We start from the raw sequence: 17,630 nt of genomic DNA on the forward strand, positions 1-17,630 counted from the left end.
TAGTATAAGCTGATTTTAGGAAGATAAGTAGGAATAAATCAGGCTAGGAAGAATGTTAGTTAAGGAGGAAAGTGCTTTCCTGGCAGAGAGAACAGCATGAGCAAAGGCATGGAACAGAAAAGCATCATGGATCCCGCAGAGATAGACATCAGTTCAAGGCATGTGAAATTTAAACTGCCAGGCAGAAAATGGATGGATGGACTCATAAGTGAAAAGGCCCTAAGGCCAACACACATATAGAGAGGAATGACAGCCACATGACACTGGAGAGGTAAACAAACTTCAGATCATGCAAGACTGACAGGCCTATTTAGGAATGTGGTCTTTTTTAGAAATCTAATCTAATGACAGAAATGGTTTAGTGGTTTCTTCGAGTGGGGGGTGGGCTGACTACAGAGGTGTACACTAGAGCTTTTTAGAGTCGTGGAAAAGTTCTGTATCTAGACAGTGGTGATGGTTACACAAGTGTAAACAACTGTCATTACTCACTGAACTGTACACTAGAATGGGTATATTTTATTGAATATTAATTAAACCTCAGTAAGGTTGATTGAAAAATATAGCCTGAATCACCTTGGAATTAATACTAAAAATAATACCTTTATCATATAATATTTCACTAAGGCATGAAACACAAGGGTAAAGAGATTACTTACCTTTCTATTAGGTAGAACCACAAAGAGCTGCTGATATTCAGTAGTTCCTGACCCACAAAAATTGCAATTTTATGTGGTTCAATCTCAATGTTACCTAGACACTTGACTGCAAAATACTTAAAGGGCTAGAATTCCAGATACTCATAGGATAATAACCACCATCTAAACCCCAATCTCCCTACAAAACTTCCAAAAAATATACAAAACATTAGGAAGAGCAAATAAAAGCACACACAGTTCACACCTATGGCATAACTAGGAAACAGGAATAGCACCTTATTTTACATGTAATTGGGGAAATAAAAATCTGAGGCCAACTGAGTTGGCTTTGGAGTTACCCGAAGTACAGAGTCAGATGAGGACTGTGTAAGAGAGGAAGGTATGATGGGGTCTTAGAGGTGGCACAGAAAAATCGATAATACTAGCTAAGGTTCACCACAGAGAGAGTCCAACTCTGAATGGAGAGATCTTAAGACTTATGGGACATAGTGAAACAAGGCATTAGGCACAGGAAGACCAAAAGAAAAAAGTCTGGAATGTATATGGGAAGGGCTGTCACCAAAGGTGAGAGCTCTGTGAAGATATTATTTCTGAGGGAGAAAGGAAGCACCTTGAAAAAAGGGGGTATCTCTGGAGGTGTGTTGATAAAGGGAAAGAATCAATTAAGAATAAAGAGCATACTGACATAAGTTAAACCTATTAAAAATTCATAAATCAGCCAAAAGAGGACAATACTTATTAAAGGAACTCCACTTTCATATCTGTAGCAATCAAGCAAGGATCTTTGGAATTAAGAAACAAAGCAAGCACCCAAACCTCTACCTATACCTCTATACACAGTCTAACATAAAAGACAAAACACATAAAAGAGATGTCCAATGAATCCAGCAATCGTACAAGTTTCTATTAGAAGGGAAGAGAAAGATATCAAAACTTTTCAGTGGATGAAAATTCTCAAAAACACAGAAAATAACAGTTATAAAAGAGAAGAAAACTGTAACAACACTTCAATATTAATTATACATAATTAAGCAATGCAGATATGAAAAACATTTCAAATTTGAAATTAAATAGAAAACTGAGGATAAAGAAGAACTACATAAATAGATATTCCATGAATATGAATAGGAAGACTCAATACTGTCACTATGTTAGCTCTTCCCAAATTGACTTATACATTCAACACAATCCCAATCAAAAGCAGAGCAAAATATCTTATAGATAAAACAAATGGATTCTAAAGTGTACATGGATAAGCAAAGGACCCAGAATAGCCAACACAATATTGAGGGTGATGAACAAAGTTGGAGGACTGACACCATCTGATTTCAAGACTTAATATAAAGCTGTAACTATACCATTACTATTAGTAATCAAGGACAGTATGTTGTAGGCAGAACAATAGACAAGTAGATCAATGGAACAGAAGAGAGAGCCCAGATATAGATCCATGTAAATACATTCAACTGATCTTTGACAAAGGAGCAGTGGAGTAATACAGTGGAGTAAAGACAGTCTTTTCAACAAATAGTGCTGGAACAACTGGATATCGACATGCCAAAAAAATAAACCCTGACACAGATATTACACTCTTCACAAAAATTAACTCCAAATGGATCACAGACCTAAATGTAAAACACAAAACTCTAAAACTCTTAAGAGAGTTTTATAAATTTTTAGGAGAAAATCTAGATGAACTTGGGTGTTATATCTAAAAAGTCATTGCCAAATCTAAGTCACAACCCTTAAAAAAAAAAACTGAGACACTAGATTTAATTAAAATAAAAAACTTCTGCAAAAGACAATGTCAATAGAATGAGAAAACAAGCCATAGACTAGGAGAAAATATTTTCAAAAGATCTATCTCATAAAAGACTGTTATCCAAAATATATGAAGGACCCTCGAAACTCAACGTTACGAAAACAAACAACTTGATTAAAAAATGGGCAAAAGACCTAACAGACACCTCACTAAAGAAGGTGCAGATATCAAATAAGCATAAGAAAAAGACTCTCCATATCACATGTCATTGGGGAAATGCAAATTAAAATAGCAATGAGATACTACTACACATTATTAGAATGACAGAAAACCAAAACACTAACACCAGCAAACGCTGGTGTGGAGCAACAAGAACTCTCATTCACTGCTAGTGGTAATGCAAAATGGTATAGTCACTTTGGAAGACAGTTAGGTAATTTCCCACAAAACTAAATATACTCTTCCCATATAATCTAGCAATCAAGTTTCATGGTATTTCCAAAAAGAGTTGAACACTTACTTCCACACAACAACCGGCAGATGGATGTTTACAACAGTTTTTTTTTTTTAAGATTTATTTATTTATTTACTTTATTTATTTTTGACTGCTTCGGGTCTTAGTTGCAGCACACAGGGTCTTCATTGAGGCATGTGGGATCTTTCGTTGTGCCACACAGGCTTCTCCCTAGTTGTGGCGTTTGGGTTTTCTCTCTCTAGTTGTGGAGCACGGGCTCCAGAGAGCACAGGCTCTGTTGTTTGTGGCACGCAGGCTCTCTAGTTGAGGCACTCGAGCTCAATAGTTGTGGTGCGCAGGTTTAGTTGCCCCACAGCATGTGGGATCTTAGTTCCCTGACCAGAGATCGAATCTGCGTCCCCTGCATTGTAAAGTGGATTCTTTATCACTGGACCACCAGGGAAGTCTCTACAGCAGTTTTGTTCGTAACTGCCAAAATGTGGAAGCAACCAAGATATCCTTCAGTAGCTGAAAGGATAAACAAGCTTTGATCCATCTACACGATGGAATATTATTCACCACTAAAAAGAAATAAGCTATCAAGCCAAGAAAGACATGGTGGAACCTTAAATGCACATTATTAAGTGAAAGATGTCAATATGAAAAGGTTAAATACCTTAATTCCACCTACATACATTCTAGAAAAGGCAGAACTATGGAGACGGTAAAACAGTCAGTGGTTGCTGGGTATGGGGGGAAGTTGGGGGGAGAAGGAATTAACAGTTGGAGCACAGAGGATTTTTAGAGCAGTGAAACTGTTCTGTATGATACTATAATGTGGATACTTGTCATTATATATTTTTCAAAACCCATAAAATATATAATACCAAAAGTGAACCCTAATGTAAACTATGGACTTTGGATTCTAATGATGTGTCAGTGTGGGTTCATCAACTGTAACAAAGGTAGCACTATAGATGGATGTTGATTGTGATGTGACTGCCTATGTGTGGGGTCAGGATGTATGGGAACTACCTGTATTTTCTGCTTAATTTTGCTGTGAACCTAAAACTGCTCTAAAACAATAATGACTATTTGAAAGAAAAAAAAAAAAGAACACAGAATAGATCATGTACCTCTTGATGCAGTACCCTGAGAAGGATACAATATCACCTATGTGATATTCTTGCTAATAATATGCTTAACTTGAACCTAATCACAAAGAAACAACCATACAAATCTAAACTGAGAGACAGTCTGTAAAACTTTGACTTTACAAAATGTCCATGTCATAAAAGACCGAGAATTTTCCTAGATTAAAGAAGACCAAAGAGGGATAACAACTAAGTGCAATGATACACACTGAAGGATTCAGGAGCAAAAGTCTTGTGATCTCTGCAACTGACTTTCAAATGGTTCAATAGAGAGTGCAGGGAAAAGGCAAGGGGGGTGTGGCGGGGGGAGAAAAAGGGGAAACGATACAAAATGAGACTAAAATAGAGCAACATTTTGTTTTTCAAAACTGAAGGAAATAAAGTGTGAGTCAAGGATTTTATATCTAGCCAAGTTATGCACCTTGTAACAAAACTACAGAAATATAGCTTTTGGTAGGTAAGAACTCATAGAATGTCACAGTTGCAAGATTATTAAAGCATGAACTTCATCTATGAGATGACTGGGAAATGTTGAAGAAGAGGCTGGTAGAGAATAAAAAGCATTAAATGAATTAAGAAAGGATACTTTATCATGCTGAAGACCACAATTCCCAGTGAAGCCATGTACTATGTATCATAGCAGCCATCCTTACAAAGCAGAAACTCCATGAGATGCATGGAGAAACAGGCAAAACTAAAAACAGGGAACTTTAACACACCACTCTCAATCAAGTAAATGAACAATAAGTAAGGTTACAGAAGCCCTAAAGAGCATAATAAGGTTTATCTTATCACTGCATAACAAACTTCACTCTATTCTTTTTCAAGTGCACATGGAATATTCACAAAAATTACCATATACATGTATTAGGTCACAAATAAAACTACAGTAAGAGCCATAGGAAAAATAATAGACAAAATCATCCAATCTCAACGCAATAAGGCTAGAACTAATAACAAAATAAAACAAAAAATTCACTTCACCTGCAAATTTTTTTAAAAGTTAAATAACTCTGGAGTCAAAGTACTAATAAAAATCACAGAACTTCTAAAAAACAATAACAAAACCACCACAAGTCAGAATCTAAGAAATGCACTAAAACAGCGACCTGAGGAAAATTCAGACCTTTAATATTTATATCAATACAAATGAAAGAATCAAAATAAATAAAATAAATATCTAACTCAAAGGATTAGGGGAAAAAAGTAAAACAAAAAAAAGGGAGTAAGATATTAATGTTGGGAAAAAACAGAACCAACAAATAAATACATAAACTGGTTCTTTAATTTGTATAACTTTATACAAATAAAGCTGAAAACTTAGATGAAACATAATTTTTCTAGGTAAGTATATTAAATATAGGATATAGGAAAATTTATTAAACTTGACTCTTGATTACTGGTAGAATTAATAAACTGCAGTTAATTTTGCAATTAAATTGCAAAATTTAAACAAACCCAAAATTCATAGATGAAATAAGAGAAAGTTATCAAAGAGTTGCTTCACCAAAAAGCATCAGTATCCACTGAGGAATTCTACCAAGGCTTCAAAAATCAGATAACCCCTGTATTTATCAAGCTTTTAATTTTCTGTAACTTAGGATGTTCTGACATCTGGGAGGGCCTTACAGACCCAGGGAGAAACTGCCTCTCCAAGGCTAGCTAATTCCTAAAGATAATAAACAACTTACTTGGGAGCGCGCCTCTCAGAGTTGCAACTATGGGTTGCAACCCAACCATTTCCTTTATTTAACTCTCACACAAGTCCATGTTTCCCAAACCCTAAATTAACTCAGGTCCAGGTACCAGACAGTTAGGGACAGCTCGTATGTTCCAAAGCCCACCAAAATTATTCAAACTAGCCAGTCCTATACTGTTTACACTGCTTTGCCTTTCCCATGTAAACCCTATAAAGGATCAGGTCTATTTTTTCCCCTCACTCCTGCTTCTGCCTCCTGACCAAATGTGGTGCTTCCCTGTGTGACATGGCATACCCACTTCTCTCAGGGCATGTAAGTAATAAATTCTTTCAATGGCAATGACCTCTCCATGCCATCACTCAGTCACCTCTATAAATAAAACACACAAGTACAAATTAGGCAACGCCAAAACTGTTTAAACAGTTCCAGACCATATAAACAAAGGAAAATTTTCTAAAGTCATTTGTTATGGAGCAAATACAATGATAATCAGGTGTGAGAATGTCTACAAAAAATACAGAAATACAAAATATAAAAATAAATATCAATGTAAAATATGAAATAAAATTTTAACAAACAGAATCAAATATGACCGAGTATGTATCTCAAGAATATGAGGATTATTCAATATAAAAAATCCTTCCATATAATTCACTATATTCACAAATCAAGGAGAAAACATTCATTTCCATAGATACTGAAAGGACATTCAACAATATCCAACAGCTATTCCTAATAAAATCAATCAATCAATCAGGGCTTGGTGAATGCTTCCTAACAGTTAAATTGTATCTATATATCAGCCAAAAAAGCCAGCAACTTATATAATGGGGACATACCACACACATCACTGAATGAGTAAAACATAGCTAATGCAACAGACAAGAGAAAAATAATTAGTTAAATGAATTGGACAGAAAGAAATAAAACTCTATGTATACACAGATATGATAATATACCTAGAGAATCCAAAAGAATCAATCACAAAGTAATACAAACAGTAAGAGAATTCAGTAAAACAGGATGTAAAACATACAAAAATCAAAAGCCTCCACATGTATACAAACAATAGCCTGTTAGGATATACAACGGAAGGAAAGATTTCATTTATAATAGCAACAAATGATAAAGTACCTAGGAATCAACATAATAAGAAATGTGCATAATCACTATACAGAAAACCTTAAAACACTACTGAAAATTCAAAAGTGGACTAGAACAAATGGAAGGATATATAACTTTTTCATGGATACAATGACTCAACATTATAAAAATTCCACTTTTTTCCAGTTATTAAAAAATTTAAGGTAATCCCAATAAAAATACAAACTTTAGAAAATTTAGTTATCAGCCATAAAAAGAAACGAAATTGAGCTATTTGTAATGAGGTGGATAGACCTAGAGTCTGTCATACAGAGTGAAGTAAGTCAGAAAGAGAAAGACAAATACCGTATGCTAACACATATATATGGAATTTAAGGAAAAAAAATGTCATGAAGAACCTAGGGGTAAGACAGGAATAAAGACACAGATCTACTGGAGAATGGACTTGAGGATATGGGGAGGGGGAAGGGTGAGCTGTGACAGGGCGAGAGAGAGGCATGGACATATATACACTAACAAACGTAAGGTAGATAGCTAGTGGGAAGCAGCCGCATGGCACAGGGAAATCGGCTCGGTGCTTTGTGACCGCCTGGAGGGGTGGGATAGGGAGGGTGGGAGGGAGGGAGACGCAAGAGGGAAGAGATATGGGAACATATGTATATGTATAACTGATTCACTTTGTTATAAAGCAGAAACTAACACACCATTGTAAAGCAATTATACCCCAATAAAGATGTTAAAAAAAAAATTTAGTTAGACCCGTTGATTCTAAAGTACATATGGTGAAAAAAAAAACCAAGAATAACCAAGAAAATCCTGAGAAAGAAGAATGGTGGTGGGGAGGCGGAAGAATGATATAGAATAGCATGGATTAAATGATATAGACAAGGAATCATTACAGGAAGTCCTAAAACAGAACCAATTATGTGGGGAATCTTGGTATATCACGTAAGTATATGTCAAATCACTGTAGAAAAGGTAGACGTTTTCATAAATGATGTTGGAGAAATAAATAACTATTGGGGGGGGTAGATCTATACTTTGCAACAAACACTGGAATGAATTCCAAAGAGGTCAGAGATCTAAATGTCAAAAAAAAAATGATTACCATAAAAGTACTACAAGAAAACATGAGTGAATTTCTAACAGGAATTCTTACAGTCTGGGAATCAGAAAAGCTTTTCTAAGACAACTGGAATCTTGAAGCAATAAAAGAAGAGACAGATATATCTGATTATGTGAAAACAAAAACCTTCTGCATGGCAAAACAAAAACCTGCATGGCAAAAGATACAAACTCAAAGAAAAAGGGCACATATCTCTAAATTATATACAGAGCTCTAAAAAAAAATCAAGAAAAAAGGGACCAAAAACCGTTAGGAAAAAAAGCATCAAAAACACAAACATATAATTCACAGAAAGAAAAGGCAAATATTTCCTAAGTATATGAAAACGTACTCAACATCATTCATAAGAGACACGTAAATTAAAATCACATAGAGATATCAATTCCCATCTATCAGACTGGCAAAAATTCAACAGGTAGGCAACATACTCTGTTGGTAAGATTTTGGAGAAACAGGTATTGTCATTTTTGCTGGTGGAATTAAATGATATAACCTCTATGGAGGGTGATGTGGCAATATCCAACAAAATCACATATGCATTTACTCTTTTACTCTGCAATTCCACGTCTACAAAGATACAATGCCAAAAATACAAAATGAATATGCACAACGTTATTCGTTACAGCACTATTTGTAACAGAAAAAGCTTGTATGTAACTTAACAAAATGAGGAAAACATCTATATACTTGTGGTGGTCAATTTATGTGTCAAATTGACTGGGCTACGGGGTGCCTAAATATCTGGTCAAATGTTCTGGGTATTTCTGTCAGGATATTTCTGGATGAGACTAACATTTAAATGGGTAGACTGAGTAAAGCAGATTGTCCTTCTTAATGAGGGTAGGCTGTATCCCATCACTTGAAGGTCTGCATAAAACAAAAAAGCTGACACTCTCTCAGAGTACGAGAGATTCTTCTTGCCTGACTGCCTTTCAACTGGAACACTGAATTTTTCCTGCCTTGGACTCAAACTGAAACAGCAGCTCTTCCTGGGTCTCGAGCCTGCTGGCCTCAGGATAGGAATTATACCACTGGTTTGGAACTCCTGGGTCTCTGGCGTGTCAACTCATCCTGCAGATCTTGGGACTTGTCAGCCTTTACAAACACATGAGCCAATTCTCTGGAGAACCCTGATTAATACAATATCAAATAGAATGAACTCCATGACATAATATTAAGTAAAAATGAAACGTACAAAAGAGAGTATAAAACATGTACCACTTGAAGAGATAAGACAGGGTGGATACATGTATATACATTGTATGAATTTGCTTATTTCTTCAAAAAGGAGAAACAAGAAACAAATGAAGAAAATGGAAGGGAGCCTATTCTGAGTATACCTTTTTGTAAAGTTTTGACTTTTGAACCATGTAAATGCCTTATATTCCCCCAGATTAAAAGAAAATAAGAAAAAAGCCCATAAAACAAAGTGAAACTAACTGCATAGTAAATTGGTAACATAACCATACACAAAAGAATTGTTTCATGTAACTTTTACACACAGTATTCTGACCCTTAGTGAGATATGTTCTAAAGACGAAAGAACTGCAAAGAAATCTTAAACTTCACTCAGTTTATTGTTAGAAGTAGAATTGGTACTGTAATTTTGAAACCATTTTATGTGAACTATAGAACAAAGCAAATATGTTGATGTTATTCCAAACTAAGTCCTTCAGAGTAACAGAAGAGATAATATAGAAATATAAAACAGAGAAGTTAGGCAAAAAACCTGTAATGTTACATTTGAATAGCAAATACCAATTATGAATTTAAGACTATATAATATTTCTGTTCAGTGAAAAAGTCTAGAAGAAAGGACACCGCAGAAGCATATCTAGTGCCCAGATCTTAATTTCTATTTCTCACTACAAGAAACTAAGGCTCCTTGATTGTAGGTCTTGACTGGGAAGGTAAAGCTTATCTTGTAGTAGATAGCAAGAAGTGCTCAAAGGTGCTGTCAGAACCAAGAAGCCAGCTTTGAAGAGGCTCCCACTGGCTAAATACAGATTAATTTGAACACAAACACACACTCAAACACAAATCAAAGACTGATGGAAAAAGTGAATCCAGGAGCCTGCAGTGATATTCCAAAAACAAACAGACAAAACCCACCAAAACCAAACCAACCAACCAAACAACAACAACAAAACCACAACTCACTTGTCACAATTGGAATTGACCATTACACCAACTCCTTACTGTGAAAATTGCTAATTAAACAGAAAGAATTACATGTATATGTTTACTTTTACCTAGCCTTTCCAGAAAACATGTAATCATTCCCTGTTCATAAGGGAAAGTTTTTATTTACAGAAGAATGACCGCTAATAAATGCAAGGAATGATACAACTAAAAAAATCATTTTACCACCCCAAATTTATTTAATAAATGGAGTAAACCTGTTAGTTGAAAGATTGTTGGGAGACAAGATTGATTCACAAGCCAAAAATGTCACTCTACGTATGACTTGCTAATTACAAAAGGAAAACATAAGTTTACAATGGAAGGATCTAGTAGTTACCACCTTAACCAAATGGCAAAATTTATCGTCTCTAACAGTGGAATAACCTGACAATAAGAACTTGCTAACGTGATGCAACGTGAAGTATGCAGTTTCACCTAATAAATATTTTGGCAAAAATCTGGGACCTGAATCAACACTTTAGACTCAATGTTCAGTTTACAAGAAATAAAGGAGACTGAGGAAGTAGTTAAATGGCACCATGATAAAACAATCAAATAAATCCAAAACAAAGACACAAAGCTAGTTTTGGATTAGGATACAGATAATCACAATAGACCCCTGGTTGTGCTATAACTAGGAAAAAAGAAAAAAACCTACACAATCTAAAAATAATGTATTAAAAAGAAATCAAGAGAACTGAGTACGCAAAGAGGTCTAATGGAAGGGACCACAGGCACTTTGTGCATTTGCTGAAAAGGAGCATGAGTGGTGAAGGATCAAGCCTTCCAAGGTAGAGGAATTTTGTTCGATTAAAGGAAAAGCAGCAGAGCTTTCAATGGCTGCTTAGAATGGAGTGACACACTGGAAACTTTAAGAAACCCAAATGCAGAGATTGTTCTCGCCATTCTCCTGCCTTCCCCCATAGGTCTTTTTTCAAGTAAGAAAAAGATAGGGGAGGGGGGAGCACTGGAGACTTGGAGTGGGACTAAAAAAGCAAAAAAATTCTCTGCACTCTTCCATGGGCTTAGGTCCCAGAGTCCTGCTACAGGTTGGTACCTGTAATATACACAGAACAAGACTCACTCTCAAGGCATTTGAAGCCAGATGTGAATTGAAACTATCTAAAGTGGTAATCAAGCTTCAACCCAGCCTAACTCCTGATAAGATCAAAGTGTTCAATCTCTTATCCCAGCTGCCTATCAGAGAAAAAACCATGCCCTCTCTGGGAAAATAATATTTACCCCAGTCTCTTCTAAACATAATGCCAGTATATATGGGTTGGCCAAAAAGTTCGTTCGGGTTTTTCTGTAAGCGGTTACGAAAAAACCCGAACAAACTTTTTTGGCCAACCCAGTGTACTTTTAAAATTACCAGACATACAAGGAAGCAGAAAAAATGATCCATAACCAAAAGAAAAAAACAGCCAAAAGAAAAAGAACCACAGATTAATTTTATGTTGGAATAAGCTGACAAGGACTTAAATAACTATTATAAATTTTTTAATAGAGAAAAATATTAACTGAATAGATGAAAATATGGAGAACTTCAATAGAAAATGAAATCTTTAAAGAAGAGCCAAATTATTATAGAAAAATTAAGTAAAATGATATCTTGGAAACATCTCTTTTGGTAACTGATAGAAGGCCAAAAAGAAAAATCAGTAAGGATATACAGAATATTTGAACAATGCTACTAATCACCTCAAACCAACAATCACAAAATACAGAATGTGGTATATTTTACAAATCAACTGACATTTCTCTAAAAACAATGCAATGTTAGGGAAAACAAAAACAATAACCTAAAAAATTTAACCACCAAAGCACAAGCCTTGATTTAGGGGAAAAAAATTATAAAGCATGTTATGGGGACAATAACAAAAATCTGAATTTTATGAACTAGATATTTTAGGAAATTACTGTTAATTGTCTTAATGTGTTTATAGTATTGTGGTTATGTAGGAGATGGAGATGAAATGTCATGTCATCTGCAATTTACTTTCAAATGGTTCAGGAAATGGTGTGTTTATATGTTCCTTCCTCTGTGTGGAGAGTTAGAAAAGGTAAATTCTTTTATTAAACATACAACTATAACTTTATATTGTGTTTTGTTTCTAATTTAAATACTTCATATTACAAATAAAATTTTACTAATTTTTAGAAGGAAATCTTATGTATAATTCTTCAAGCTAAACAGTCAACAAAATCTCAGCAAGGTAATGTCAGTAAGACTTATTTCACATATCAAATTCCTCTAAAGTTTTAAGTATAACTACTGGAAGTAAACTTTTGTCAAACCCCTTTTAAAGCTGATTTTAGCTTTTCAGAGTGACACTGCTCTCTTAGAATTGTCAACAGGGAAAGGAAATACATATAACCCAAGTTAGAAATACAGATAACTCATTTCAAAATTCAATATTGCTTTGAAGCCTTTTTTCCCCAACCTAGTTTTAAGTTTAAAGTAAAGACACTATAAAACTTCTCTTGGGATTACTTTCCATAGTAACATCTTTTTACCATATTTTGCCACTGTTATTTTTCAGCAGTTTGACCTAAATTCTTATTAATGTTCTTTTTCAGCAGTTTGACCTAAAAATAACCTCTTTCAGAACACATGTAGATACAAAAACTACTGATAAAAACACAAATCTGAGGAAGAAGAAAGAAGAGCGAAGTGTGAGGCATATTCATTATTCAAGTGGAAGGTACAAGCAAATGCTCCTATGAGAATACCACATATCAAAGTGGTATTTGAAATAAAGTCTGAGAGCTTGCCTGATGTATTGGAATACTAATTTAAAAGCAGTGCTGCTAAGAGCAAAGAATGTTGGTCTTAAATAGCGATGGTACTGACGTCCTGATTGGATTACATTATTACTTTGTGTCACAAGGGAAATATTTGGCTCAGTAGTATGCCTCAATTTGCGTTTCTTAGCTTGAAGGAGAAATGTATACTCCGTAGAACAGTCACATTTATAACCATTTTTTCTCTAGAAAAAGAAAAAAAAAAACCCAAACATTTTAATCCCAAGCATCTCATTTCTTATTATTCTGGCTCCTTCCTTTAGTTCCTCAACTCCACAATTCTTTGGCTCCACAATCCATTGATAATACCAATCTTTTCACTGTTCCTCACCTACCTCACATTTTCAGCTCACTTCTTACATATCATCATGATCACCACCATGTATACATCACCATCTCCCCTGCTCCTCTCTTAAGTCATTATACTCATTTGAGCATTAATCCTACCACACTGTCTGTCCATTCACTCTCTCCTTCTCCAAGAAAACTGTTTCACTATAACTTTGTGCCTTGATTACTGTAGCAGCTTCCTAACTGGTTTCCTTACTAACATCCTTGCCTTTTCTATAATCTATCTTAACACTACAATTAGTTCTTAAAAATCCTTGACACATTTCAAAAGATTAGTAAGATCCTGTAACTTTTTCTTCTTAAAACATTTAATGACTTCACATCTCATGCAGAATAAAGGCCAATGTCTTCACAATGGTCCACAAGATCCTACAAAATCTAGCTGTTTGTTATCTTATTTTCTATCACTCTCCCCTTCTCATTCTGTTCTAGCCAAACAGGTCTCCTTGCTGTTTCTGAAACATGCCAGCAAGCTCCTGTCTCAAGGCCTCTGGACTTGTTAAGGCTTGCTCTCTTACTTCCTTCATGTCTTTTACACATCACTTTAGTGAGGCCTTCTCTGTCTACCCTCTTTAAAATTGTTTTATTTCTCCTTGCTTTATTTTTCTCACAGCACTTACCATTATCTGACCTAGTGTATATTTAACTTATGTATTGTTTCTTGCTTCTAACCCTCACTAGCATGTAAGTTCAATGAGAGCAAGGATTTTATCTGTTTGGTTGAGTGCTATACTCACAGTGCCTATGATGTGACTGGTACACAGAAGACAATCACTTAAAGTTATTTATTAAATGAATAAATAAAAGAACGAAGTAAAATACATATTTTTCTCTGGATTATTTATTGAATAAATGAAATAGGCACTATTATATAACTTTTAAATGAAATCAAAACAGAAACTTTGAATAAAAGATAATTGAAATGAAATATAAACCTAAAGTTACCATAAACTTATTGTCCAAGCAGAAAGATAATGTTTTGTTTTCTGGGAATTGATTTTTAAATTCAGTCAATATACAAATTCATTCTTATTATTTTACCACTTGAGAGAAATGATCAGCAGTATTCCATTTTCTGATGTTTTTAAAATTAGAAGCTCTGCTATGAGAAAATAAACATTATCCAAAGTCAATATAAGTGCTGGAATACCCTGAATCACATATAAAAATTCAGGATTTGGAAACTTTTAAGATGTTTTCAGCTTTAAAGAATGGAAAGTATTCATTTTTACTTGAATCCAAATATAATTATCTAAAGAACTTTCTATACTATAACTTATTAATGATGAGTCAAGTGCTAAATCTCATATTTTAAATGTACCAATGCTTAATTAAACAAATGTATTTAAAGTTATACACTTAAAAAGTTGAAACAAAGAAATTTAAGTTATATCAAAGAAAAACATTTTGATTAAAAAATGGTGAATGAAATAAACATAGAGAAAGTGAGGCAATGGGAAGAAGCTATTTAAAAGACATCATCTGTTTTAAAACATTTCTATTTTGGTACAATGAATCATATACGGCATTACTTAGACTTAAGAATTTAAATAATACATTAGAAACCAAAACTGTTAGTTCATAAAAACACTCACCTACAACACCATTCAATACGACCTTCGCCCTCACAAGTTTTTGCCCAATGATTATCTGCCAAATTTTTCATTGCAACAGCATATTCACAAAGTGTTTCCTCATCCTCACAATGTTCTCGCCAGATCTTATCAAAATCTCCCACTAAAAACAAGGAAAAAATTAAATTAAGTTGACTTAAAATACATCAGGCTCCTAAAAGCTTCAGCATAATCTACAATTATTTAAAGACGAATAAAAGCAAACTCATGAAGTAAAATTCTATGAAGTTTAAACTTCATAATTTTCGAAGTTCCTTTATGCAAATTGGATCCATCATTTTAACCATGATGATTTGATAACCAAATAAATTTTACCATTTTAAACAGATGGATTTGTGAAGCTGAATAAAACTAATAAATACAAGTAGACATACACAAGTTATCAATTTATAAACCAAAAACATCCCGGTAGGGGACAAGTATGGCTGGGCATTCAAACATTAATTGTCCTGCTACCATTGGGCAATACGACCTTGCAGCAACAGAGAAGCCACTTAATCCTTCTTCTTGTCTGTTATTTTCTTGGATCTCTACAAATTTATCAGTTTTCTATATTAAAAGGGGTTGATAAGTGAGATGGCAACGTAAATTAGCATGCAAATTAAATGGTTGTGTATTGATACACTTGGACTTGCTGTAGGCATACTACACTTAAAAAATTATAATCCTAGTGCAAAAACGTTGCTAGAGAAATTACCTTGGAAAACTCTCCAAAGTTTTGAGTCTTTATAAGATGAATAAAAATTATAAGCTGACTACATTATCTGGCCACAGCATTACTTCCAGCTACTACCTTTTTTCTTTTTTAATTAGATCAGTCATCATATTTAATTTGAAAAATCAATGTGAGTTCTGATAAAGAAAGGTATGAATATGCCACAATCAAATAAATAACATTTACATAATTGTAAAGGTAAAAGAGTAAAAAAAATTATCAAGTTGGCTTCAATCAATGTTCTTAGACATAATCTAGGTTCTCTTGCCACATGTTCAAATATAGGCAATTGTTTAGCGACAGAATAAACTTAAAAACATAAATACAACAACCAAATTTGGGGATGATAATTATATTCAAGTTCTTTCCCCAGGTGAGACAATTAGATTCCAGTATTTAAGAGTTGGTTTTTTTTTTAACAGAAAAGGAATTATAATAGTTCAAATTTAACAACACTTATCTATTCAAAATTTGAAAAACTTTACTGGTTATTTTAAGCACTTAGCCCAGCACATACTGAGCTGAAAACCAAACTATTAGCCTTCTAGTTTGACCAATACCAGAAAGAGCAATAAGGGTACAAATATGCCCTCACACTCACATTGCTTAGTTAAGATGAATATGTATCAGTCTCAGCCTTGGTCTGAATATTGACTTTAAACCCCAAAAGAATGAAAAGCTTTCTCTTTTTTCATGGTTATGTTCTTATACAATAATATTTTCATTAATCACTAATATTTGTGTAGTGACAGGGCTCTCAATTTGTTATACAGCAGGTTGGCAATAACTGTCCACTGAAAACAAGCAGGCAAACAACTTTTTCTACATTCTCAAAGAAAAACCCCTCAGTTTTAGTAACATCTTTCAGATGTAGTTATTTATCAAGTATCTAAGTAGGACTACAGGAAGTAAAGTCTTTGAAACAAATACTTTGATTAATGATACCTTAATAAACCTATGATGTTCATAAGACTATTCCTGACTTTACTCATCAGACTTGATGTCAAATGATTCATTAAGGTACAGTATTATTTTAAAGGTGCTTTATCTTTTTTTGAGATGGATATCGTCAACTCTAAAAGGCCCTTTGTTTGAATATGTAAGTTTCACTGTCTTATGTAATGTACATATTATAAATAAATACATAAATTTACTACATTTTCTGGTAATAGAAGTCATTCAAACAAAAGTTTTAAGATCAAATACGTTCGGGAAAAGCTATGTTTAACATACTTAAACAGATTTCCTTTTTTTAAGACTTCTTAGTTTAGATTCTACAGAAGGTACAACTTAAGACAAGGACCTGGGTTCAAGTAGTCTATTTAGGAGGGAACCCTATGAAACAGGAGTGAGAGAGTGGGGAGAACAAGTTAAGGGAGGAGAAAATGCTAATACAAGGGTGCATTACTGAGGCTGCTGCTGTGGGCAGCACAGAAGCATACAGAAAGCCTCTGGAATTGTATACCTAAAGGATGGGAGGCTGGAGCATTTATCTATCAGTTACTATCCCCCATTAACTGAGGGTTGTTAACAACCTGTACCTCTAAGTCTACACTTAGGCACTGAAAAAGGGGATTCCCTCAGTGGGCTCCATCAGTGTTGGAAAAAGGTGAAAAATAGAAAAGAAAGCAACACACATTTAAAATGGGACTCCGTCGGGGTCAAGTGCCTCTGAGCTCACAGTGTTTGTCCACCACACCCAAGGACCAATGGTATGCTGTGAGCCGCCAAAGGCATCTACTATAAATTCTCAGAGTCCTTACTATAACATCGTATACTGTGAAACTCAATTTACCCTAGAATTATTCTACTAGTTACGAGATACAAAGACGAGTTTATATATATGTGGAAACCTATTGCCCTTCAGCTTTTTAGATGACCTCTAGTTTCTCACACTCAAAATTCTCTTTAAATACTTCAATTTTTTATGTAGTTTTAAGGCTTACTATCTGCTCTACTAAAGTTTTGAGGAAGGATTCACATTT

The 17,630-nt window shown here is 34.3% G+C and overlaps 1 protein-coding gene across 1 annotated transcript in view; it reads right to left on the reverse strand.

Moving 5' to 3' along the window:
- Positions 1-17,630, reverse strand: part of SAMTOR (S-adenosylmethionine sensor upstream of mTORC1) — an 87,867-nt gene that overhangs the window by 55,139 nt on the left and 15,098 nt on the right. The window contains exon 2 of the mRNA XM_079932107.1: positions 14,892-15,033. Within this exon, the coding sequence (XP_079788233.1) occupies positions 14,892-15,033 (142 nt within the window). The remainder of the gene's footprint in view (positions 1-14,891; positions 15,034-17,630) is intronic.

The sequence above is a fragment of the Stenella coeruleoalba genome, assembly GCF_951394435.1.
Source record: "Stenella coeruleoalba genome assembly, chromosome: 9".
In the NCBI taxonomy this organism is placed as follows: Eukaryota; Metazoa; Chordata; class Mammalia; order Artiodactyla; family Delphinidae; genus Stenella; species Stenella coeruleoalba.